Source organism: Triturus cristatus, chromosome 4_1 (assembly GCF_964204655.1).
Source record: "Triturus cristatus chromosome 4_1, aTriCri1.1, whole genome shotgun sequence".
Lineage (NCBI taxonomy): Eukaryota > Metazoa > Chordata > Amphibia > Caudata > Salamandridae > Triturus > Triturus cristatus.
In genome coordinates, this window is record NC_140585.1 from 1166152775 (window position 1) to 1166178281 (window position 25507).

The window sequence follows — 25507 nt, forward strand, 5'->3', positions numbered from 1 at the left end:
AAAATGTTTGGGGACAAGGTTTTTTCCCCGCAAACAGCCATGCGTTGCTGTGCTGTTTGGGCTGGCTAAGCCTTTCATTATAGGGATTTATGAGCACCAACACACATTTAATTGATAGGCTGCGTTAAAGGCAGCTTCTAACAATGCATCCCTTTTAGTCCCAAAAGGACACCCATCACCACAGACAGAGCTTTTGCTGATCAAGATTCTTGTATATGAGCTGGCTTTACAATCCGAATTAAACGTGGGTGAAAACTAAGCACGAAGTTCTGCACATTTTCACCGCACTTAAAAACAACCAAAAGCCCAGAGCATCTTTGCCACGCTCAGATTCAGAAACAGTCCCGTGGCACCACCCACCGTGGCCATCCTCACACTTGGAAACACTCCGGGTCCTACTCAATCCACAGAACGAGACTAGAAATCAGACCACAAAACACTCTCCTTTCCCTCTCAAAACCCGAGCCTGAACATCAGTGTCTCCCCACGTGGAAATTGGAGCAAACGGAGATGACTTCTGGCAGAGTTGCTTATATTTTTTGTGGGTGCATTGAGACCACGTTGCTTAGGTGCTGAGCACTGACTTGTTTAATAAGGAAAGGTAACCTAGCGGTTGGGAACTGAGAACAAGAGTTGTCCACAGAACTGCACGCAGCTAGAACTGAAAACTAAGTTCTGGTACTCCCTCTTTGCCCTAGACCCAAATGCACCATCTGGCCGTACATGTTGGACCATGTTAGGAGAGACACTTACTGTGCGGGTGGCCAGGACTATCACCACAGAGGAAGCCCAAGTGATGAAAGACCAAGGGTCTCCAACTTTTTCTTTAATAAGAGTTACTTATATCCAATGAAAATCATCCTGAATTAATAATATTATAACAATTGGTTTTGTGACCACATCAAACAGACATGGTTACTACTGACCATCATATTCAAGATTAACCTCAATGCGTGCATTGGGCACAGTTGCCAGTAAATAAGCATTGGCAAAGCCAATAGGTCTCACTATGGAAGAGCTATTAGCTCGGTCTTGTGTTTTAGCCATTATGAACAGCTGTCTGGCTGCTGTGCATCATGGCTAAAAGTTAGGAAAATCAGTGCTATTATGCATCCCGTGCTGGCAGTGTCATAGCACTTTTTTCTGGCAGCACACATTAGAACAGTGCTCTCAGTACATTTCAGTAGCAGACATTCGTAAAACATTTACATTGAAGAAAATATCATGGCTTCTACAACCAAAAAATGATGAAAAAACATCCCTCCTTTGAAAGAATGGTTATCAACGACTTCCAGATTTTGATACTGCAGCCTAGCGTTTCTGACGAAGAGTATGCTCAATATTATTTACAACAGACACCTTTTGTCTATTCCAAAGAAGAAATATTACAGAGCATAATGTCTTAGCGCAGAATAAAAGATTTCCCACGTGCTGCAGTCTATGCCTTTTAAGAAATTTGACAAAACGGATGATTCAAGTAAAAATAATCACAGGTTTAAACGACTGAATGTAAAAAAGATATTGCATTCCTCTGTAGTTTGTGATTAGAACAGCAGTAGAAAGGCTTACTAAGATAGCAACCACTCTCGGTCAGTTTGAGGAAGAAGTTCACAGTCATTCTTTTATGTGTACATATTTCAAGGAGAAGGTCGATACTTTGCTGTTTGTTACTTACGCAGCATTGCTGTGATAATACTGCCACTTGAAGTCGAAAAGGTATGTAAGGGGGTGGTGGTAACAGGATGGACACAAGTGGGAATGGGGGAGCGTAAAAAAATATATACTTTATGATGCGGATAGGGTTGTCTGAGTCATAGGTTTACATTTTTGTAATTCTTTTTATATAGTACCAGTAATCACAATGCGAGCAGCAGATGGCCAGCGGAGGGACACTGATTAGAGTTAATCTGTGCTGGAACCATGCGCCACCAAAAGAAAATCAGAGTTAATTAATTTGTGGTTGAACCATGCACCACCGAAAGAAAAGGAAGTGACATATGGCAAGCACTACCCAATTAGAAAGCAGCAAAGAAGAGTGGAAAAACTGCAGACGAATGGTAAGCAATAGGCGGGTTCCAAGCCCATAATAGAATACAAGAGTCTTGCAAGCGAGAGCACATGCGCAAGCACATGCTCACGTAGGGGAGACCAAAAAATGATCTGTCAATGTGGAATGCCTTTGTTTGGGTAATACATAAAAGCAATAGCTGCAGTGCCCTGGCACGGAGATGACAATATCAGTAATAAGTCTCCAACACTGCATGATTTATCACTCAAATATAAGATATAAATATATATTGGTACTTAAACCATTTTTCGCCAAACATTAGCTTATGAGTTTTGAAAATACACTAACACTTTTTTCAATTTACTCATACATATATTCATTCAACCAAGCAAAAGCTTCTAATTTAGTAGGCTAGGCTGCACACTGGAATGCAAATTACAGATAGGTGGAGAACAACCAGTAGCTCATGAGCTCCTCGTTGAAAAAGGCTGTGGTAGGCCAACATGGGAGTAGGTCTTTGCTTGGGTATCCAATACTAGGTTCCGTTTCTATGCTTTGCTAACCAGGATGTTCTGGAGGTTCTGAAAAAAGGCCAGCTAAGCAGGCAAAAAAACCAAATGTGAAGCTAAAGAAACAAAAGCAAACATGTGCATGCTAGAAGGAACATGTTACTTACCCTGTAAGCTAAGCATCTGTTTGTAGAGTGTAGTACTGTAGATGCACATTCTTTCCATACTCCTTCCATCTAGTGTTGAGCTCTGACATTACAAGTTGTTTTTCTTTGAAGACACCTGGAGTCATTGGATAGTATGCAACTACTCCTTTAGTTAACAATATTTTTTGCATAACAGGTTGAACGGTGAGAGTGAAATGTAGAGTAAGTATACGTGCCATGTGCATTATAGTTAATTAATGTATACAGAATAAAAAGAAAATATGCAATAACTGCCAGGTTCTGGGGAGGAAGGATGGTGCATGGGATTACTGCACTACATGCTACCAACAGATGTGCACAGGGTAAATAACATTTTCCATTGATAGCATGTGTGGCTGTAGATGCACATGCTTTGCATCAACTATAAAACAATTTCCTACCAGGTGTAGAGGGGTGGCAAGCAGACAGCTTAGGTAGATTTTTAAAACAAAGTCCTTAACACAGTTTGGCAACCCATAGCTGGTTTCTGAATGGGTATGGTGTTAAACAAATTACCATCCTGCAGATATCAGCTAACTGGATGTTGCCTAAGAAAGCAGTGGTGAGGCTGTTTTTACTTGTAGGGTGGGTTTCGTAAGTGGCTAGGAACCGTTGAACTAGCTTAAACCTGTATATCTTCATAGGGAAGTATACCCTCGCAAAGAAAGGCAGATTGTTCCTAGCCATCGTCGACCTCACAGCAGCTTTTGACTGTATTAGGCACGACAAGCTCTGGAGGACTCTTCAGGACCTAGGAGTGGAGCCCACCATCATACTCTTTTTAAGACAACTATATAGCAACGCCAAAGCGAGGGTGCATTATAGTGCCAATGAAGAATGTACAGACCAGTTTCGAATAAAGAAGGGAATAAGACAAGGCTGTGTGTTGGCCCCCTTCCTTTTTAATCTTTATATAAATGGTCTAGGCCAAGCACTGGTGAACAAGTGCCAAGACCTCCCCAAAATAGAAGGACGGCCTATACCCACCCTATTGTACGTGGACGACGCCGTTCTGATGTCTCGCACTCAAGTGGGATTACAAAGAATATTGAACAGTTTTTCGGCTTTTATGCACAATCTGGGGCCAAGGGTAAATACATCAAAAACCTTTGCCATGAGGTGTGGCACTGGCAGCCACCAATGTAGACATGTACATTGACAAACAGAAGACAGATTTTACAAACAGATTCAGCTATCTGGGCATTCTATTCGACCAAAATAGTACCTGGACCCAAGCGGTGCAAGCCAGAAAACTGGTTTTCATGAAAACCACCGCCCACTAGTTAATTTTGCGAAAAAGCTGAGCAGGAGGCCTCGGCATGAGCTACTACAGATATACAGGGCCCAGTGCGTCTCGACGGCCATGTATAGCGCTGGGGTTTGGGGATACGCCCATCTTCAGGCTCTTCAAGTTGTCGAAAACATGTTTTTAAGACACATATTGGCAGTCCCGGGAAGTGCCTCCTCATATGACTGTCACTCTGAATTTGGTGTTCCATACATTACAGATCTTTTAAAAGTGGAAACAATTCTGTTATGGCACAGGATATGGACATCTGTGGAAACCAACCTCAACAAGGACATTGTAAACCATATTTTTAAATTGGATGGCGTTTTAAGAATTGCGTGGCTAAAGTACGTGCGGGATTTTATGCATGATCTAGGCCACCCAGAGTTCTATACTGAGCCGAGCACAATGACCACCTTGACAAGAAAAGTGTTAAAAGTGAAAAGCTTAACCCTACTTGAATCACTCAGATTAACAGTTGAAATATCAACGCCCACAGTATTGTATAACCAAACGATCTTAACCACACATAGCATTCAACCTCATCTCAAACTTGTTTGCTGCACTTATGACAGACTATTATTGACAAGATTTAGACTAGGGATACTACACAGACTAATAAGGTTCCTAAATATGAACGATTGGTCGAGATGTTATGCAACTGTTCCTCTGTGAGGATCGTTCAGAGCAAACACTTCACGTGGTTTTATTCTGTAAATCTTATATTGTGCAAAGGAAAAAATGGATTTTACCTCTTTTTAAAAAACTCGGTTTTAGACAATGTCGCCCTGCCTTTTTAGCATTGCAGTTTTTAGAAAATGAATACATAGTATGGATTGTATCAATGTATTTAAAAAGTGTAGTGAAATGTAGGAAATAGATTTTAATGTGACGGTTTAATTGTCCAAAACTCTAAATATGTAAAGGGGCTCCAAACAAGTGACTTAACGTCAGAGCCCTGCATGATTCAATGTACGATGTGTATTTATTTCATGTTTTTGCTCAGTTATCTTGTGTAATACTTATGTGATTTTATGCGGTTTTATGATTCTCTAAACAGAAATCGAATAAATAAGCTATTTTTTTTTATTTGATGTTTACTTGTAGTGTGTGCCCTATGAGATGTGGAGAGCACTCATTTCGCCTTAGCATACGTCTGGATACATTTCACAATCCACCTTCCAATGCCTGCTTTGGAAATTGGCTGACCTTGTATGATTTAGCACAAGCAACAAAATGTTAAGTCTGACTTACAGAAAAGCTTAGGCCCACCAATACAATGTTTGAAAGCCCGATTAACATACAGCGTGTGTAACACTCTCTCTGCAACAGAATCAGGTTGTGAAAAAAGGGCAGCTCCATAATCTGATTAAAATGGAAAGGTAATACTACCTTAGGTAAGAATTTGGGTTTGGTTCAAAGGACTATTCTGTCCTTGTATACCTAAAGTAATGGTTCCTGAATAGTCAGTGCTTTTAACTTACTAATGTGCAGAAGCGAGATTACAGCAACAAGGAAAGCTACCCTCCATTAAAGGCACTGTAAATGACATGAAAGGTGGTCGAATAAGCCTGCTGAGAACTACATTTAGGTTCCAGACCAGTGCTGGAGCTGTTCTTGGGATGTCATCCTGTTAATATCCACAATGAACACCTGGACTGTTCTGCTTATATGAAGCTATAGTAGCTAAATGTAGTTGAATTAAAGTGTATGTGAGGCCTGCCTTTTGGAGATGAAAAATGTAAGAAATTATGTCTCGACTCTGGGTGTGGGGCCCTGGAGGTGAAGTTTGAGAATTTAATATTTTCTTGAGTGGAGTAAAGGTAATTGGTTGGGCTTCCCCATCTCTGGAAGTATCTTTGCAGGGCTTGTGGGCAAAGTTTCCACTCATTAACTTGTTGATGCGTCCAGCTTAACAGGTCCACAAAGTCTTTGTTGACCCCTGGAAGGTGTTCCACCAGGAGCTGAATGTTGTGGTGGATTGCCCAGTGTCAGATCCATTGCGCCAAGGAAGATAGTGGGGGCAAATGGGTGCCTCATCGCTTTTGTATGCAATACATCAATGTCATTGTAGTACATGTTCTGCTTGTTGAGCATTCTTTGAGCTTGTGGAATGTTCCTTTTACTATGTTCTAGGTTGCTTCATGCTTCTGTGTTCTCTCCTTTGGCAGTTGCGTTTGGCTTCTGCTGTGGAGAGTCCGCTCTTGTGTTTCCTGTCTAACTTAATAAAAGCAACTTGTGAAGAAAGCCGTTGTGGACCACCTTTTATCTACAACAATTTTGGCGACGATTTCTTTCATCAGCCCACGCTTGGTTCTACTTCGTTCAAGTTTTCATCACAAGAGCGGAACATCTCTACGCTTTCACCCTCCAAAGCTCGATCCTACAGAACTGTCTCTGGCTCCAGTGAATACAAACAGACGAGCTTTCCTGCTTGGTCAACTCTCCGTTTGTTGGTCTTTCTAAGGATCGTCTTACGCGTCAAGCGTCTTACGCGTCAAGCGGGAGAGCCAAACCTGTGTGAAACTATTCGCTCTGGAGAAGGTTTTGTCTGAATTTAACTGCTGTAGAGACACTTGCGACTCACCTGTCTGCCTAGTTCTGGTTGCAGGCACTATCGGCGTGGGAGTGACAGTTGGTGCGACAGGAGCTCCTCTACTCGTGAAGGTTCCTCTCCTCTGATGACATCATGGAATCCTCACCGTAGAGTGGTTCACGGCGAGAATCTTCTTCGTCACGCTAGAAGTCCTCTACTCAGCTCCCGTCAAGCGTCTAGTTACGCTCTCACGTCTCTGCGTCATCGACGTGGCGGCCATCTTTGTTTTGTACTGTTTCCAGGACAACACCTTCCCTGTCAGCCACCGAGGTACGGAACTCGGTTTTTGAGCGCATTTGGCTGGCGCTTCGTTCTCTGAGGTGACATACGTGTCGTGTGTCTCATCCGACCTGCTGTGGATTCAGGTACTGTTTTGCATTGTTTCTCTCTCTTCATTCTTCAGTTTATTTAGCCCTATTCTCTGTTTTGTAGAGGGCTCAGCGTGGTCAGCCATGACGAATGAGAATCCTTCTGTAGTTCTTCCTCCTAGTTTTCTGGCTCTTCCGGGACAACCTAGCATTTCTTGGGATGATTGGTTCCCGATGTTTGACAACTATTTGGATGCTCTAGATGCTCAAGAATATTCCGCAAAACGTAAGAAAGCACTCTTACTAGGTTCTTTGGGCAAAGAAGGTCAACGCATTTTTCGCTATTTACCCCAAGCACTACAAGCTAATGGGCAACCTGTTCCTGACGAATATAAGGAGGCCATTGGTAGGCTTGAGGTAAGATATGCGAAGGAGGAGAACTTACTCATGAATCGATACAGGTTCTACACAAAAAGCCAAAGAACAGGCGAATCTATCGATGACTTTGTTGCCAGGTTGAGAGAGATGTCAGTGAAATGCAAGTTCGGTGGAATGACGGATGAACTTATTAGGGATCAACTTATTGTACAGTGCAATAACAAGAAGATCCAAGAGTGTCTTTGGGCGGCGAAAAATCCTAACCTACAGACAGCCATAGACCTAGCTAAAATTGTTGAGGAGTCTCAAGGATATATGAAGGAACTTGAAAAGAAGAATTCTGGTGACGTTAATGAAATTTCCTGTCAGGAATGCTCAGAACAAACTCACTCTTCCGGAGAACAAGCAGACATAGCAGCGGTGAAGAATAAGAAGCTTGTCAAAAAAGTTCCTTTCATCAAAAATCCCACTACACAGAAGTCCCCTGTAACTCGCATGTGCAACAGGTGCGGCAGCACCGTTCACTCCTCGGACTCCAAATTTTGCTTTGCAGCCAAACAAGAATGTTTGAAGTGTGGTAGGGTGGGTCATTATGCGAGAGTTTGTCGTAGCAAACCTCGTTCTTCTGTGGCTTCTGTGGACGACAGTGTATTTGTTGATGAAGATGGTCACAAAATTCTGGTGGTTGATGGTGATTCGTCTGTGGTGTTGAGTGACAAACTCAAAGTCAGGCCTAAGGCACTTTTCATCATAGATGGCAAAGAAATTCACTTAATGGTGGATACAGGTTCAAGGTACACTATTATCCCACATGATCTTTTCTTGCTCAATTGGGGTACTAGGCATCTTTTACCTAAAGATATTTCCCCGGGTGGTTATCAGGGCGAGACCATTGACATTTTGGGGTACTTCAATGCGCACATTGTCTTTTCTTATAGGAACATACAAGGGAAAGTTTATGTTTCTAGGTCAGGCCCGGCAATTCTGGGTTGGGTTCACCAGTATGACTTGGCGATCATTGTCAACCCTCGTGCTTCACCACAAGTAATGATAATCGAGGATAATGAGTTGGAGAAGATTTTGGGCGATGCTAGTGCTGTATTTAGGGAAAGCTTGGGTCAACTCAAAGGGTATTCTCATCGAATTGTGTTGAGGAACCACTCCATTCCTGTGCAGCACAAGGTCAGGCGAGTCCCAATCGTTGTTAGACAAGAGGTTAAGAACATGATCGATGAGATGTTGGCCTCTGGAGTAATTGAACCAGTCGAGGCGTCACCCTGGGTTTCTCCCATAGTCGTCACAAAGAAATCGGATGGCAAGCTCCGTTTCTGTGTTGACTTAAGATCCTTGAATGATTGTGTGGTTGCGGACACCTTTCCTCTTCCCAATATATCCGAGTTGGTCACTACGTTACATGGTGCTAAAGTATTTTCTAAGTTGGATCTTAGAAGTGCTTATCACCAGATTAACTTGCATAAGGACTCTAAGCATTTAACTGCCTTCGTTACACCTTTTGGCACGTTTCAGTTTACTCGCTTGCCTTTTGGGCTTAATTCAGCTGCCAGCGTATTTCAAAGGATGGTCTCCAATCTTCTTGAGGGAGTGGGTAATACGGTCTACTTTCAAGACGACATTTTGATCTATGGGCATTCAGTGGAGCAACATAATGTCACTCTTAAGATAGTGTTGGACAGGCTTTTGGTGGCTGGTTTGACATTGCGAAAGGATAAATGCAAATTCTTGTCAGAGCGTGTAGACTACTTAGGGTACACCATTAGTGCAAGTGGGGTGAGCCCGAAGGAGGATCTGTGTAGGGCGATTCGCTCTGCTCCTCAACCTCAGGACAAGGACCAGTTACGGTCCTTTATGGGGCTTATCGAGTACTATGCTAAGTTTGTCAAGAATTTTTCTGACAAGACTTCTTGCTTGAGGTCACTGTATGACCTTGCCACGGATGAGTGACTGAAAAGCTATGAGTGCTAGTAACTCCAGGTAGCTGATTGCCTCTCTGCTGAAAAGGGGTCCAGATGCCTTGGACAGTCATGTTGCCAAGATGTGCACCCCAACCTATGAGCAATGAGTCAGTAGTAAAGGTCACCTGTGGAAAAGGGTGCAAGAAAGGCCTGCCTAGCTACAGGATGCTTCTGTACCACCACTTCAGACAGCTCAGAGTACTGGGCTTTATAAACACTAGATCTTCTAACTGACCTTCCACTTGAGAACACTGACTCGCTGTTGGAGTAGGCACATGTGCAGTCTGACAAGCAACACAATTGCTATGAGTGATGCATCATATCTTGTAACTTCATTACAGTTATTATAGTCAATGGGCGAGTGCTATGAAAAAGCCAGCAGTTCTAGAAATGCCATCACCCTTTGCTGGATGAGGTATGCTTTCTCCGTGACAACACTTAGGATTAAAATGGTTGGATCTGCAGCGGTTTTAGGTGAGATTTCTTTGCGTTTACCTTAACCTATATAGAGGATCTGAGTGTGTGTTGCTGCTCTTGATCAACCAGTCATGAGATAAGGAAGACGTGGATGTTCTCTCCGCAGTTGAGCAGCCACCACTGCCAGACACTTGGTAAAGACCTTTCGGGCCGCTGTGACCCCGAAGGTTAGTACTTCGAACTTGTAGAGCAGTCCACTTACTGCGAACCAGAGGTACTGGTGATGGGCTGGGTGGATAGGTATGCGGAAGTTGGCATCTTTGAAGTCTAATGTCATCATGAAGTCTCCCTATCGAAGTAATGGGATGATGTCCTGGAAGGCTGTTATGTGAAAGTTCTCTGACAGGATGAACTGAGTGAGCTGCCTGAGGTCCAAGATGGGCTGGAACGTTCGATCATTCCTTAGATAAGTGCAATGAATAAATGCTTTATGCCTGTTCGGTGTGGGAACAATAGTTGCATGGTGCCATTTTGAAGGAGTTCTTGAACTTCCCCTTGCAAGAGCAAGGTGCTGCTGACTGAGGGCACCCTGATGTGGTGGCATGTTGAGCGGTGTGGTATACATTCTAGACAGTAGTTCTATTGGACTACCACTGATCTGAAGTGATATCCATCTTCTGAAATTACAAATCCCTTAGCCTCCCTCAACAGCTGCTTTGTGATTGGGTGCAGAGAGGGGGAAGCATAGGCGAGTTTGGGAGCAGAGGCTCCTCTTCTGGAACTGCAGCCTTTACCACTCTACCCTTGCCATTGTTGCTTCTGTAACTTCCCCTTGAGTAGCCTCTACCAGACAGGGCATCAAGATAAGCCTGCTGCTGGTGCGTTTGTGGCTGGCTAGCTTTCTGGTGTGGTTCCGCCACCCACCCAGTGGGTGGTGCCTTCGAAAAGTACCCCTAGAGGTGTTCGATTGCTCGAATACCATAGACTTTTTGATGTCATATACCCTAATATTCTCCAACATCTTAAGCACCTTGCATCCTAAAAGAGGTTCCCCATCGAATGGGATGTTGGGGTGCTATCGTTGAGCCTTCGGTTTAAAGCCTGTCATCAGAGCAAGGCAGTGGTGTTAATGCTGCGAGAGACAAAGTCCCCCAGAGTCTATGGCACAGGGTAGTTTGCACTGAAGAGGATTTTCCCTTTAGCAACTAACTCTCCTCCCCCCCCCCCTTTTTTTTAACCTGCATCAGGGAGGTGCTGTAGGACTACCTCCGTTACCTTCCACTGATACCTATCATATTGTGACAGTAATGCCACTGAATCCGCTATACACCACTGCATAGTAGCACCTACTGATACTCGCTTCCCAGCAGCATCTACACATTTGCTTTCCTTATGGGGGGGGGGGGGGGGGGGGATCATTTGCGACCTGGGCAGAAGCCCTCTCTCTGGCAGTATGGTCTACCAGTGAGTCCGATGGGACCTGTCCTCAAATATAAAGTGGGTCATGAGGAAAAACAGGTTTAATTTCAACACGTAGTGTGATCACACTGGACCAGACTGGATCCCTAAAATTATCAAGGGTCAACTTCAGCATACCCTTGAGCATGGGTAGGAACAGGACACCACATTCTGTCTTGAAGACGGTCTCCAATAAAAAGTTGTCCTCGTGCTCTGTGAAGTGTATGGCAACTTTACGGTGCTGAGACGCTCTCTGTATAATGGTTTGATATGCCATAGCATTATATAGTTGGGATGGTTTAACAGGGTATGGCTCCAGTTCTTGGTGGGGGAGGTTTGTCATAGTCGTCCCATGGGTCATCTCAACCCCCCTTCATCCATGGGCCCATTTACACATGGGCTGGTCATATGATCACCTTCCCAATACAGGATGACTATGTCTGAAAAAGAATGTACTGACTCTTCGGGGCATTTAGGTGGGGGAAGGTCAATAATGAAACTGGCCTTTGTAGCGTAGTGGGAAATGGTATGTATGGCCGTGGTGGTGGTACCTCCAGACAGAGCAGTCTGTGTTTCAGATGTCGACACATGGGGGGGTTTGGCTTCGACTTCAAGTCCGACTTTAGATGAGAGGTTTCAGCTTATTAAGGTGGGGTGTGGCTACAAGCTCCTCAGAGGATGGTGCCTTGGCTCTGAAGCTTTGTCTCGTTACCTACCGGTGCCAAGGGCAGCAGTGGAGCCTCTTTCTTGGCTGGTTCGGGGCTCGATGCAAGACTTTGAGGGCGGTGCTCCGCCTTGGTCAAGGGCCATTTAAGAGTGTGTCTTTTTACCCCTTGGCCGGGGTTGTTACTCCCGTACTTCATAGATTCCTTGGTGCATGGTCCCGCCGAAGGAGACTCCAAAGGGGTCTTACTTGGAGGCGCTCATAGACACGGTCTCAGTACTGAGCATGTGCTGGGCTGCTGGTGTACCAGAGGGTCTTGTGTCCTCTTATTAAGGTCCTCCTGTCGTCTGAAAATTTCAGGAGTGTCAAATAACGATGCACACTGCATTTTTAGGAATGCCCAAAGCCTATCCCCTATGGTACTGCAATGTGTTTTTGCACCAGAAGGAAAAACAGAAATTGTCGACTTCTTGTATTCAGGAGATAAACGGAGGTTACAGACCTCGTGGTGACCGGCCTAGGGATACTTCGCATTACTATGTGGGTAGAATAGGAAAAAAAGGTGCGCCATCTGCCGACATTCTCTGAGGCTCAGTAATTGAAAAGGAGGTAGGACTGGGCTCCATGTAGCCAGTCATCAAACCAATCGTCTGTGTCTGAAACTCAAATAGCAAAACCGGATACAAGTCAGAAGCTGACAGTGGAAAACAACAATATAAATGTGGAGTCATACCCTTGCTCATTGTGGACTAAAGGAAGAGTCACAGTATTGCATGACTCGAAGCTTCATGAAAGAAATGTAATGTTCAAGCTCATACTAGAGTATGCAAAGCATGCGTGTCTACAGCCACACATGTTAAGAACAAAGGGAACAAAATAAAGGTAGGGTATACTTGGTCTGGATGCTAGTGAGCCTGGTCATTTTTGTTTTGTTTTAACCAAGGCAAATTCTCTGATCTGCTTGATTAAGGAGATGATAGACCGGCATCCCTTAACCGTCTCAATTTCGGCAACTAGTATTTGTCACCGAGTTTGCAACAAAGATTCAAAACACTATTCCTTGCACCTACCTTGTTAACTTTTCATTTTATACATAGAATAAATTGATACAACATGATTCAGATTACAATTCACACCCCCAGTCCTACCACTCATAACTTCCTGTGTAAAGAAAATGTAAACAAAAATGTTACAAATTTCAAAATTAAAAACACGTGTGTCTGCAAAGTGAGCAACCGTATAGAGTTTACATCAGCAATTCTCAGACCTTAGTAGGCTCCATAAATGAATGAACATATAATTTAAAGGTGCATTACTACTTAATGTGCACACTGAAAACACATTCATTCAATCACTTACTATCTCTGTTGGGCTGTGAGGACTCATCAGCCCAGGATGTAGTCAAAGGAGAATGTGGAGACCTCGCAATGCTGCCCTCCGACATGGGAGTGATGCTTTTAGGCATGTAACTTGGTGCCTCTCGAGTGTGGTTTGGGGAGGATGGTTCACTTCTGCCCACCACCTGCAGGGCACGCCTATCTGGGGAGTTGGCCAGAAGCTCCTTCAGGATGTTGATGGGCGATATGGTGAGCTCCCAGTTGGTGATGCCGAAGTCTCTCAGGTGGGCTCTGGCGTGGCTGGAGAGGCCGGCTCGTGTGTCGAATCCTGCGCCACAGAACTCGCATCTCATGAGGCTGAAGGTGCTGGGATCAAAGTTGGCCACTGCAATGAAAATGAGAGTGCCCCATCAATGAACCTAGATGTAGAAAGCAGGTGATGGGGCCACAGGCCAATCACATGCCCTCGTAACGACGCATGATTAAGGCTGGGTTGAATATGTGGATACGCACCATGAGAAGAACCTTTAAGCGTGGAGGGGCGTCCCACAAGTGGCCGAGGCACTTCGTACCGCAGAGTTGGCTCCCCTACTGAGAGCGAGGAGATGCAATTAGTCAAAGGTACACAGGAATTTGTACCATTCAGATTTTGATCATGTCTCCAATTCCTTTCTGACATCCGCACCCTCAATTCTTTCTACTCTGGGTACCTTTGTTTTGAACACAAATCCTGCTAAACCTAAGGTGACACTAAAGTTCATCACCTCTGAAGCACATCGCCAAACACATGGGAGTGCTTGTATCAATTTTGCGAGACTGGCTGAACAATAGAGGATAAAGAATGGAGTAAAGTAAAAATGAAGGGCCTGGTAATGGAAATCCCAGAAACCCACATTCAAATGCCCACATTAGCGTAGGTCATAATGGAACTTGGTGCGTGGCCATTCACTGTAATCTAAGGCTGATAGGACACTGCACTTTCTGAACCACATTATAATGAATGCAAAATCAGACAAAACTAAAATAAAAAAAAATTAAAAAAAATGTAGAGACCTTTGAAACATTATTAAAAAGTAACAAGCTCAATGTTCAAATAAATGCAAATACATGAGAAAAGCAATAACTTGTCAAAAAGTCAAAATGCAAGAAAGTAAATCAAGAAAAAGTGATTATTAAAATATGGAAATCAAAATGGTCAGAAACTATAAAAAGAATTGGGACTCTGTGATGAGGTGGCTCACAAGTAGAAGTTACAGAGTGAGGATCTTAAAGCAGTGAATGGAAGCACCACTGTCCCAACATGGACGCTGCGCACTGAGAAGCTGGGGGCGCTGCTTCGAGGCCTGTTTCTAGCTATACCAATTAATACCAATTGGGTGTCCAAGGCGGCAAGTTCTTGCATTAGCCCTGGGATTCTCAGTTCACATAAAGCAGGCCAGCCACAAGAAGAGGCAAGAGAAGCATCTGAAAACGTGTTGAGGATGAGCACTGAGATACTGAACCTTAGAGGTCAATGGAGGTAGTGTCTGTGCGAAAAAGGGTGGCTTACTTTAAATGCAAGCCAGTTGAAGGATAGAGATAATAACAGAAGCCTGTTTAAAACATCTGAAGATACAGCTAGAGCAGGAGATGCTCACTTGTTCACAGCAGGTGGACAGGAGTAAACACTTCAGGGAGAGAACACACTGACCCTGATAAGAATGGGGCACGTACACACAAGGTACACAAGAAGCAGATATAAAGGGACAGCGTGTTCTAAGACTGGCTTTAAAAGGTGCTTTGTGTAACCGCCAGAGAATAAGGAATCCCTACCGTCACTTATCTCTAAGCAATGCAGATTGCTTCCTGCTGGTCATGCGGCCCAGGGTGGGGGATGTATCTCAAAACTGTCAGCTGCTGGAGGGACTCATTTCTTCAACTGTGGCTGTGGGCTGTTTCACAATTAAGGCAGTCATTTCTCTTTGACTAAACGTGGGCGTCCTGCCATGGCATTTCGAAGTGCATGACTAAAGAGAACCTAGGCTCAACAAAACCACTGCAAAGTGGCCATGCCTTCCCAGTTGTGTGCATTTCATGAGGACAAGGAAGGGCACTGTCTGCAGTGCAACCTTCTATCACTTCTAGCCTTTACGATTACTTCCCTACTTTATGTCTTGCTCTACCTGGTTGTAGAAGTACTTGTGTCAACTAAAGGAATTCTTTAACTGACTGGAAACTGTCTTACAATAGCACAGCAGAGCTACAGCCACAAGCTAACCAACCTATTTTTCAAACACTGAAAAAGAAACGCAGTGGCCATTTTGAACTAGAGTATTTCCCAGCAAAATTCTAGAATGGCTTCAATGAAGACTGGTAATATATCAGTAATTAATCCAGGTCATTTGCAAAAGAATTGAACCTTACAATATTTTTGGTATTGACTACTGTACAGTGCTTTCTAAATAATTTAAAACCCCTTCACGAACTTAAACCTAACATTTTGTGGTCACATTCTGATTGCCTGGTGATTAAAGTATCTCTGTCCAGAATGGCAGCCAGCTGGAAGGAAGCACAGAGCCACAGGAAGCTTAAGGTTTTAGTTCTAGTTCTTGGTGGGTCAGTTCCAATCCAGCCAATTTCATTTGGGTCGTCTGCTGCACTAGTGGGGAAAAGGAGAGAAGCCGGGTGCAGAGCTGTGTTAAATTAATGGTCAATTTATTAATCTCACCAGAGGTTTCTAAGCACCAGAACTTCAGGTATGCTTCTGTGAAGCAGGGGAGGTTCAATTGTTCATCATGTGATTTAGTTTCCTACATCACTGGGCAACAATCTGCAGGAGCAACAAGATTGATCACCAAGACTTGAGCATGAGACAGTAAGGCTTCGACACTAGGAGAACTGACCACGAGTCAAAAACAGTGCCCAGCTTTAAAAAAAACAGAAAATAAGCACAAGAGATAATGAAAAAACATTTGAAGAAGATGTATGTGCTCAAGGGACAATCTAGTTCAGCCAAAACAGCTAGGAAATAAGATAGTAGGTTTTACAAAGTTCAGCAGGTGGTGCATCCCAGGACAGAGCAGGTTACCGCCAACATACTTTTCATCGGCTTTCCCTGTTGAACGTTTCTAATTAAATCAGGCGCCACAGTAAAGGATAAGTGGAGTGGAGAGAAACAATGTAATGTTGTAGACACCAGCCCTTTGACCTGGGAGAAAGGCTTTGAATAAAGGTTCAATTACGCCTCATCATGAGCTTCACCAACCCCCATGTTCAAAATAATTGCTAATTACTATTCTTTTATGTCCAGGAGCCCCAATATAAAAGGAGATCTCGGGAACAGCAGAATGACATTAACAGAATGACTGAGGGAATGCAGTCAGCTTGGTAGAGAAACTAACATCCGGCAGTTTCTCTACCAAGCTGACTGCATTCCAATAAGGTGAAGCTGCCAAGCTTTATATAGGTCCGAGTACTGGAACAGCATAGAGTGTTGCCAGTCAGGATGGAGCTCTGCAGGGTGCAGCGAGGAAATCATGTCTTAGCACTAAACTGTTAAGTGGTGCTGCATTATAGGAGTGGTCCCATTGGCGGTGCAGAAGCTTTGTTTGTACCTCAGTACTGGTTCACTTGTGCTTTTCATTTAGACAACAAAAAAGCTCAGCTTACGGCTTCACAGAAATGCATACCTGAAGCAGAGAATGTTTCTGCTGGGAAGATCACTAACCCCCACCACCCCTGGAGGAATCAGCAGCTGTAAGATGTAAAACAAATGTTCACAGAATAACAGGACTTGAAATATCCGGTTCTTCACCAGGTAGTACTCCCAGAGTAGCAGGCTCAAGACACGTTAAAAGGCCCTGCACTCTCCATGCTTGAGCGACTGAGGCTTTTCACTTGGTCAAGGCCCTGTAGCATAGAGTTTGCCAGCAGGCCTGTGCTTCCAACCTACCTCAAGAGCTCACTGCAATTTAATTTTTTTTTTCATAGTATGAAAGTCAAGCTCTGAACAACTTTGTTAACATAATCATCGAAACTAAGACCAGCTCAGAGGATAATAGTCAACTGTGCCTTGAAAATGGACACCTTTAAATTAGATGCTTTGGAACTGGAGCCTGTAGTGAGCCACCAGGCAACTACGGGGTAAATCTGACCCGAATGTACGCGCGGTCGAGTGTATAAATAAATGGGGGAAAAACCGCTCACGGTCTTCACCAGACACTCTCTCCTGCTATCCAGACCTACATGTTTTGCTGACACTACCCGAGCACTGCTCTGCCTGCTTAGTCGCACGGCTGCCTCTGTACAGCTGCCTCCACGCTGCGGTCGCCTCAGATTTTCTGGCCTACGTGGCACTGCTCACGCCCTGAAGTAGCCTGCCCCCCCAGCCTTGGGCCCTTGTACTGACCTCCGCTGCTAGCACGCCGAAGGAACTCGCTTTGCAGAGGCTGATTTCAAGTGTACCCTGCCCTGATGCCTTGAGCCTGCTAGCACTGCAGACCTCGCTCCAGTCAAGACGTGACCTACTTGTCGAGTGATTGCTCCCATTTCGCCCCTGCTTTGGGCCTTGCTGCACCGGTGAGACAACCCCGGGTCATCTTCAATCGCCCACGTGCCAAGGACTCATATTTGTGGCCCATCTTCTATTGAGGGACGTCACACTGCTACACTCAGTGAGTACTTCCAGCTCTCGCACCTGCAACTCTGGGTTTTTCTCAATTGGCTGTTGGGAGCGGCCCCTGAGGTGGAAGCACTATGGCGGATGATGCCAACGCAGAGCACACTCTAGCGCCACACGCGCCCTGCAACACAACCAGATCGCCTCACAACCATTTATTGAGCTGACTGACCCTGCCACAGCTGGCATCAGATTGAAGAAGTGGGTAGGCAAGTTTAACAATGACTTCAGGGTGACCGAGAAACCGATGGTGCACTGAAGAAGCAATCCCTTCTGCTTCAGTATGTAGGAGAAGAGATTTATAAGTCTTTCTAGCACCCCCTTAAGGATGGGGATGATGAGGACTATGATACAGTAGTGAGGGCAATAAACCATCATTTTGACCCACAGCGGAACCCAGATTTTGAGAGTTTCAAGCTAAGACAAGCACACCCACGTAAAAGAATAGATCGATAACTTCTATGCCCGCCTTCGCAAGTTAGCCAGCACCTAACACAGCAGACGACCAGCCAAAAGAAGTCCGGGCACAGATTGTTCAGGGATGCAGATCCAAGATATTGCGCAGCCTTATCCTGAGGCAACCCAACATCAGCCTGCATGTCATCCTTGTGTTAGAACTATTGCACAACCTCTCAGCGGCACGGGTAGCTAAAATGGACGTGGCTTTGACAGGCAATCAGAGTGGCGGAAAGTTGCTTAATGTCAAGACCAAAACAGTGGATGTGATCACCTCCAAATCGAGAAACACCCGGCCAAGGCAGAGGACACCAGTGTCCATGGGACAGTGCAGGAACTGTGGGAGGGATGATCACACACTGGAGAATTGTCCAGTCCAAGGTCAAACATGCTCAAATTGTGGCAAGCTCACTCACTTTTGTGCAAAGAAGACCCATGGAGGAACCAGGGGATGTACACCATTAACAAAGGCAGTTCGGCAGCTATCCATTACGGAAGCCGTGAATCAGGGCTATACTACACAGCGCAACTGGCAGAGCAATCCCAAAGATGAGTTGACCTCTGAGGAGGAAGACTTATTTCTGATATTCACAGATCTCCTAAAAAAACACAGACCGCCAAGTGCACAGTGGATGTAGCTGGCACGAACATCAAGGCTCTTGTAGATAAGGGTGCATCTGTGAATGTGATGTGCTATCTTCAGTACCGTCATCTCCGCTGCAGGCTAATGCTTGCGCCCTCGTTGACCAAGATCTATACCTACGGGAGGCAGACACCCCTGCCACGGATAAGGGTGATCAATGTATGGGCACAGTCCAACGGCAAGGAGTCCCCAGCAAAGTTCCATGCCATTGAAGGGGAATCAGAGAACCTCATCGGGTGCCACATGGCGAAGGATTAGGGGCTGGTATCCTTTGACACGAACGTCCAAAAGTTAATTAACGAATTGACCAATTCCCAGTCAATTTCTAGGGTTAGGGTGCCTCCATGCACACCTAATAAAATTGCACATAGATGAGTTAATCAAGCCAGCGGCCCTTAGACACCAGAGTTTACCTTTTCACCTCCTGTGTCTAGACTGCGCCCAGCCCTATCGGGGTGACATAAACAAGGAGCTCCGTCAGTTGCCTGGGATTGAAATAGGCCATCGTCATCTTACTGAGAAAGGACAACCTGGCCCTTTGGAATGAGCATTCTTCCTTGGCCCCCCCAGATCCACAGAGCCTCCCCTCGGGGCACGGAGGGGTTCTGCAATGATCGCAAGGTTGGGGATGAACCTGCCACTGTAAGTTGCCATCCCAAGAAAACTGCAGACCTCCGGCATTTTGCGGCCAGATAGGCCCAGAGTATGGCCTGAGACCTTCTGGGGTCGACTTGAATGCTATCCTTAGTGAATACGTAGCTAAAGAATTCTATATGTGACTCGAAGAATGAGCACTTCTCACAATGAAGGATGAGTCCGTGATCACATAGCTGTTACAGAGTAGTCTTAAGTCGATGGTGGTGTTCTTCGGCTTTTGTGGAGTATTTGAGAATGTCATCACTGACATTTATTACCCTTGGAGGCCGGATAGGACCTCATGGATGGCGCTTTGGAATACTTCAGCCACAGACGATATCCCGAAGGTTGTGATTTATCTGCTGCCTTCATCTAGCTGTAGTTGGTGGTACCCGGTGTTTAGATTGAGCTTCGAAAACCACTTGTCTCCACTATGGTTGGCCATGATATTGTCCATAGTTGGTGTGATGTGCCTCTCCTGTTTAAAGGCCTTGTTCAGGAGGTGCATATCAATGCAGATGTGGATTTTGCCTAGTTGCTAGGTTTTCTCTGTAATGACCATGGGAAACCTTTTTAATGACATCCAGTCTCCAGTTTGTCCACCTCCCAGAATTGAAAGGTGGCCGATACAACTACAGCTGTATCACCTTGAGGTGGTGTACAGGCACGGCTCCCAGAACCCAGGTGATTTTCTCTCCAGACACTCGCCAGCAGAGAAGAATTCAACAACCTAAGAGAGTAGGCCTACAGAGGAACACCCAAGGCTTGTGACACAGGGGACATGCCCGAAAGCATTGACTATTCAAAAAATCAGTCAGGGATCTAACAAGGACACAGAGCTTCCAAAAGTCAAAGAAACTGTATAAAAAGGGAATTAGAAGAGGTTTCTGCAAGATGTGAATCAGTGGGGCAGCCCAGACAAGGAACGACTGACACTTGTGGAAGGTAAGTAATGAGTAGTGCTCCACCCTAAAGGGTCTCATGGTGAGAAGGTGCTGCGTCGTTTTCCTTGGGGACCTAGTATGTCACATGGCAAAGCTGGCTCACAGAGGGCACCAAGGAGCCAGCAAGAGCCACCAGGAAAGTGTGGCTCCCAGGATTAGAAGCAATTGTGGATGAGCTGGTACAGAAGTGTGAGGCGTGTCCGGTGGCCAGTAGCCCTGAAGCACCAGCGCCGGTCATCACAGACGAGAGACATGACACTCCATGGAAGAAGGTTAGCCTTGACTTTGGAAATTTTCCTGATTGCAGTATTAACATGGTAAGTCGATGGCCATTTCAAATCTCCTATTGTGGGAATAATTGAGTCAACTGCGTTCCATAAGGTAAAACCCGCTCTAGAGAAAGTACTGGCGCTGGTTGGGCTTCCAGAGGGGATAAAGACGGACAATGGCACACAGTTTTAAGGATTCTATTCCAAGAGCTCCTGCAACATATAGGTATAAGACATTGATGTATCAGCCCACAGTGGCCGCAGGCAAATGGCAATGTGGAGAGTTTCATCCGGAATCTGAAAAAGATGTAGTGAGTTGCTGTTCATGAAGGGGGAAACCCAGAGATCGTCGTCAACTCGTTCTTGCGAGAGTACGCTGAAACTCCTCACTGTACCACGAGTTGCTCTCACTGGGCCCTGATGATGTGGTTCGGAAGGGGATGGAAGTCAGCCAATAGACAATCATGGAGAAGCAACACAGGAAGGGCCAATCAACATCCGTAGAAGCCAGCATTATAATCTACATCCCAATCACCAGCCATTTCAAAGACTGAAGGACTTTGTATGTAAGCTGAGGTCCCAGGAGTAAATTGGGAAGGGGATGTATTGAGCTACCTGGCCACTACCTGGTAACCCTGACCCGGATGTTCAGCACTCAAATCTCAGGGCCAGGCACGGCCGAGGGAATAAATAAATGGGGGAAAGGACACTCATGGTCTTCACCCACACTGCAGTTACGGGTGTCCTGTGTCTGTCGTCGTGGGGCTGGTGGCATCATAGCTGCACTCACCTTCACAACAGAACCTACTCAATTGTGGGAGTCTAAGATAGGAGTTGGGGTCTTAGACGGGGCACAGTTCTGACCCAGTAGTCGACAGAAGAGGGGGGGAAAAGTATAATGGAAGGGTTGACAAGTGCGTAATTATAATTCTACTGGCTGGGAATGACACCGCTTTGGACTCCAATAGCAGTAGAAGCAGTGTATAAAAACAATCACTGTGATCTGGATTTAACATTCTGGCCCTAAAATGCTAAATTGTACTTTCTCATGACCTACTTGCTTTTTGAACATTTAAAAACAAAAAATGCAAGCTCTGCTAAACAGTGCAGGTTCAGGAAAAGAATACTTAAAACAAAAGTAATGCAAAGATAGGGGGAACAAAACCGACACTGCCCTAAAGCAGTTTACTAATGTTGTACATACCTCTTAATTGATTACACTTTTGTATGATTTTCCAATTTTGGAAAATAAATACAGACAAAACCCACTTTAAACATATGACGACAGCTGCTCTCGAGACAGCTACTGACATAAAGCCTGCTGCAGGAGCAACGGCCAATCTTTAGTGCACAGCATCTTCCAGAATGAGAGGAAAAATAAAAAGGACAGTAAAAAATATATGAATGGTAAAAAAATAGTAAAATTGTGTACATACTACCTTTTTTCTTCTTCTTTTGAAAGGAAAATTTTTGTTCTATAGCTTTGACTTCTTCGGCAGAGATGAAATGCCGGACGTTGTAGCTCACACCCACCCTGTTCAAGTGACCCCGCACATGATTGGCCAGACCAATCCCATTGTGAAACTGGTCAGGACAATAGGGGCACTTCTTTTCCTCACTCCGCAAAATCACGTTTTCTGGATCCAGCAGCTCATCCGCCTCAAGCGAGCCTTCCAGCAGTAGATCTAATGGAAAGGACTCGGTCAGCATCCTCTTTCGTGAAAACGGTCGACCACCAGATGTGGTGCTCAGCGAGAAACCTTTTTTCTTGAAAGGTTTGCGGCCAGGTTTCATCTTCTTGCGCCTATCGCTTATGCAGTTCAGTACCACAACGGGGACCATCATACGCAACTGATGACGCTGCTCCTCTGATACTATGTTCGAGTCTGATGACCTCAAGGTGTTCCTAAAAGTCCTCTTAAGTTCCAGCGCAGACCTAGGGACCATTGGTTTGTTGGCCCTCTTTGCTGTGGATTGGAGACCAGTTTTGAATTTAAAAGTAAATCCCCCACCCACGCCATCCGACTGCTTTCCTGAAGACCAGCCATGTCGGAGCCCCAACAATGCACCGTGTTTCCTACGGTTGTCAATGCCATGCCCTTTAAAAGGTGCAAGAATTTTCTTCTTTATTTTCAGTGCTGCCTGTGGAGCATAGCTTTTTGAAGACTGATAAGAGGAATTGCCATATTTTCTTGGCAAAGAACCATATGGAAGCAGCTTTCTATTCTGCAACTTTGATAGGGGAATGCCTTTTCTGACTGAAATATTGCTGCTATCTGGTCTCTGGTGACTTGCTGCAAAGTCAAGCCCCGGTTCACGTTTTACTTGGATATCCTTGTGAGACTGGGAAGGCAGTGGGGGAGGTGGAGATGGTAGAAGTGGCAGTTGCGGGGGTGGGGGGAGTGGAGGCTGCAGAAGTAAAGGAGGAGAGGGCTCTTTTTTAACTACAATTTCTGTTTCAGGATACGGTCTTGGTTTTGGAAGAGCATAGATCTCTTTACTGGTCCCTGGCTCATTTGTGTCTTCTCCATAAGTCTCAGAGTCCCAAGAGGGAGAAGAATGTGAATATTTAATATGATGCTTCAGAATGCTCTCACTTGGGGCCGGGAAACCACAGATAATACAGGTACTGGCACCTTTCAGGATCTTGGGGGGCGGATCTTCAGTGGGAGTAACTGGAAGAGGAGGTTCGTTTGGCTTAAAATGTTGAAAGGTCAGTTCTGTTGTCTCCTGGGCCTCATCCACTGTAGTGTCCAAGACACCTTTAACCTCTTGGTCCTTCCTCTCTTTCATATGAATCTTAGCATGCTGAACAAATACTTTGGAAGAGTTAGTTCCGAACACACACTTTGGACATTGTAGTCTAGCCTCCCGCCCTTCATCAGAAAAGTCATTGAGTTTCTGAATTTCCTCTATGATCTTCTCTCGTGACTCCTGGTGAAGTCTCCGGTGTTGTTCCAGAGTTGTAGAATCTCCAAAAGACCACCCACACTCGTTGCAGGAATACTGGCTTAACAAAGAGAGAGGTGGCTCTTGCAGATTTTGACCTGGTTCACGTGTATGCTGCAACATGTGCTCCATCAAATGCTCCTTTTTCTTAAAGTAGATGCTGCATTCAATGCATGTGTATACTGAGGCCTCATTGTCGTCCTCTAGGCCTTCCTTTCCATGATCCTCCAGCAGCATGCTGCACATGTATGGGGCTGTGTCAGCATTATAGTTGCTGCATGCAGCAGGTACTAAAGGTTCAGGGGGGATCTGCTCCAGTGAATCATCATCATTGACCGTCCATGTCTGTTTGCACCCAGAAACATCCATGCCAACCTGGTGGTTTTGTTTTTGCAATGTCCAGTCAGCAACAGAGTTGAGACGAGACAGCTGGGTCATCTCAGATTCTACTGCTAGGGCTTTTGTGTGACTGGAGACATCTTCATAGTAGGAAGGTTTACCCACGCTGGTATTGAGGGATTTCCTGAAAATAGGAAGAGTTATCGGAGGAGGATCTCCTCTCACTGTCTGCCCCCTGAGAGGAATACCAGGTGTTTCTTCCCTAGAAATTGGATTTGGGCTCACACCATGCTCAGAAATCCACTCAAACCTCTGAAAGCTTGACCTACTTTTTTCCAAGTGTTCATGTGTGAATGGGCCAGAATTATTTAAATCATCCATGCTCTCAAAATGAGTTGGAGTGCTAGGCGGATAACGTTCCAAGGACAAATGGGAGTGCAAATCAAGTTGATTATTCTCCACATGTTCACTGCTTCGTTTCATGACACGTGCAAGTCTGGACTCCAAAGAAAAGAGGCTCTCTCGTGGTTTATGGAGGTTAAGAAAATCCCTGCTATCAGATAAAGCTTTGGAAGTTCGTTCCTCCCGGGAGCCTTTTTCTCTGATCTCTTGAAGGGAGCGCTCCCAGGATATATCGTTTGAAACCTTCAAATTTCTGAAGTCCGTTGGGTCTTGGAATGGACTGGCTAACATGGAGGTAGGTTTGAAGAGGCCCACCTGTTCTCCGCCGTCATGGCTAGGAAAGACAGAAAAAAATGTAAGGTTAGTCACAGCAACAGGTTGTCCACATATCAGATATATGTAACACAAAGACCCATAGAAATCCCTCGAGAAAATTGCTAAAAATCCACACATGGACACTAACCTCATTCTATCTCCCACCAACTTCCCATCACTTCATTCTTTAAATTCTATGGCTCCTTAATTGCCTTTCCGGCATCCTTGCTATTTCTACAAATATATGCCTGTCCAGCTGACCACAAACTTAACGGTCACTGCCCAAAGTGCACCATTATTTCATTAGCCAGCGAGATGCAAGTGTTTTGGGATTCTAATTCTATCCACACGACTGGGCCCCCTTTCAATGACACTCCTTGCAGCCTCGTTTCATCTCTTCTGGTTTCCTCCTTTCATCTATTCTGCACTCCTCCAATTTGAAGTGGTTTCAAGGATTTATAAAAAGCTTGGTAAGCATCTGCCATAACATGACATAACTTAATCCAAATTAAAAAGTAAAAAGAAAATATGTTCACAACAGAAGAACAGACAGAAAAAACACCTCAAACAATGGCCCTTTTGAAGTATTTTTCTAGATTTCTACTGTAGGAGGGCCAATTCTTAGATATAGAAAACTCCTTTCACATACCTCATCTCTCTACTAAATTACACCTATAAGTTACAGATGTAGATCAAACAATTACACTCTGTGTAAGGTAGTAAGAAGAAGCCACCGATCAGGACAGTTGTCAAGTACCACCAGTTGTGTAACATCT

General features: G+C 44.9%; 1 protein-coding gene across 10 annotated transcripts in view; it reads right to left on the reverse strand.

Annotated features, from left to right (window-relative positions):
• Positions 1 to 25507, reverse strand: part of WIZ (WIZ zinc finger) — an 869393-nt gene that overhangs the window by 450453 nt on the left and 393433 nt on the right. For 6 of the 10 annotated variants that reach the window (XM_085654353.1, XM_085654352.1, XM_085654349.1 and 3 more), the window contains exons 4-6: positions 22163 to 24750; positions 13635 to 13712; positions 13144 to 13506 (exon numbers count right to left, since the gene is read on the reverse strand). In XM_085654353.1, the coding sequence (XP_085510479.1) occupies positions 13144 to 13506; positions 13635 to 13712; positions 22163 to 24750 (3029 nt within the window). The remainder of the gene's footprint in view (positions 1 to 13143; positions 13507 to 13634; positions 13713 to 22162; positions 24751 to 25507) is intronic. The other 4 variants (XM_085654347.1, XM_085654345.1, XM_085654346.1 and 1 more) reach the window with 4 other exon arrangements.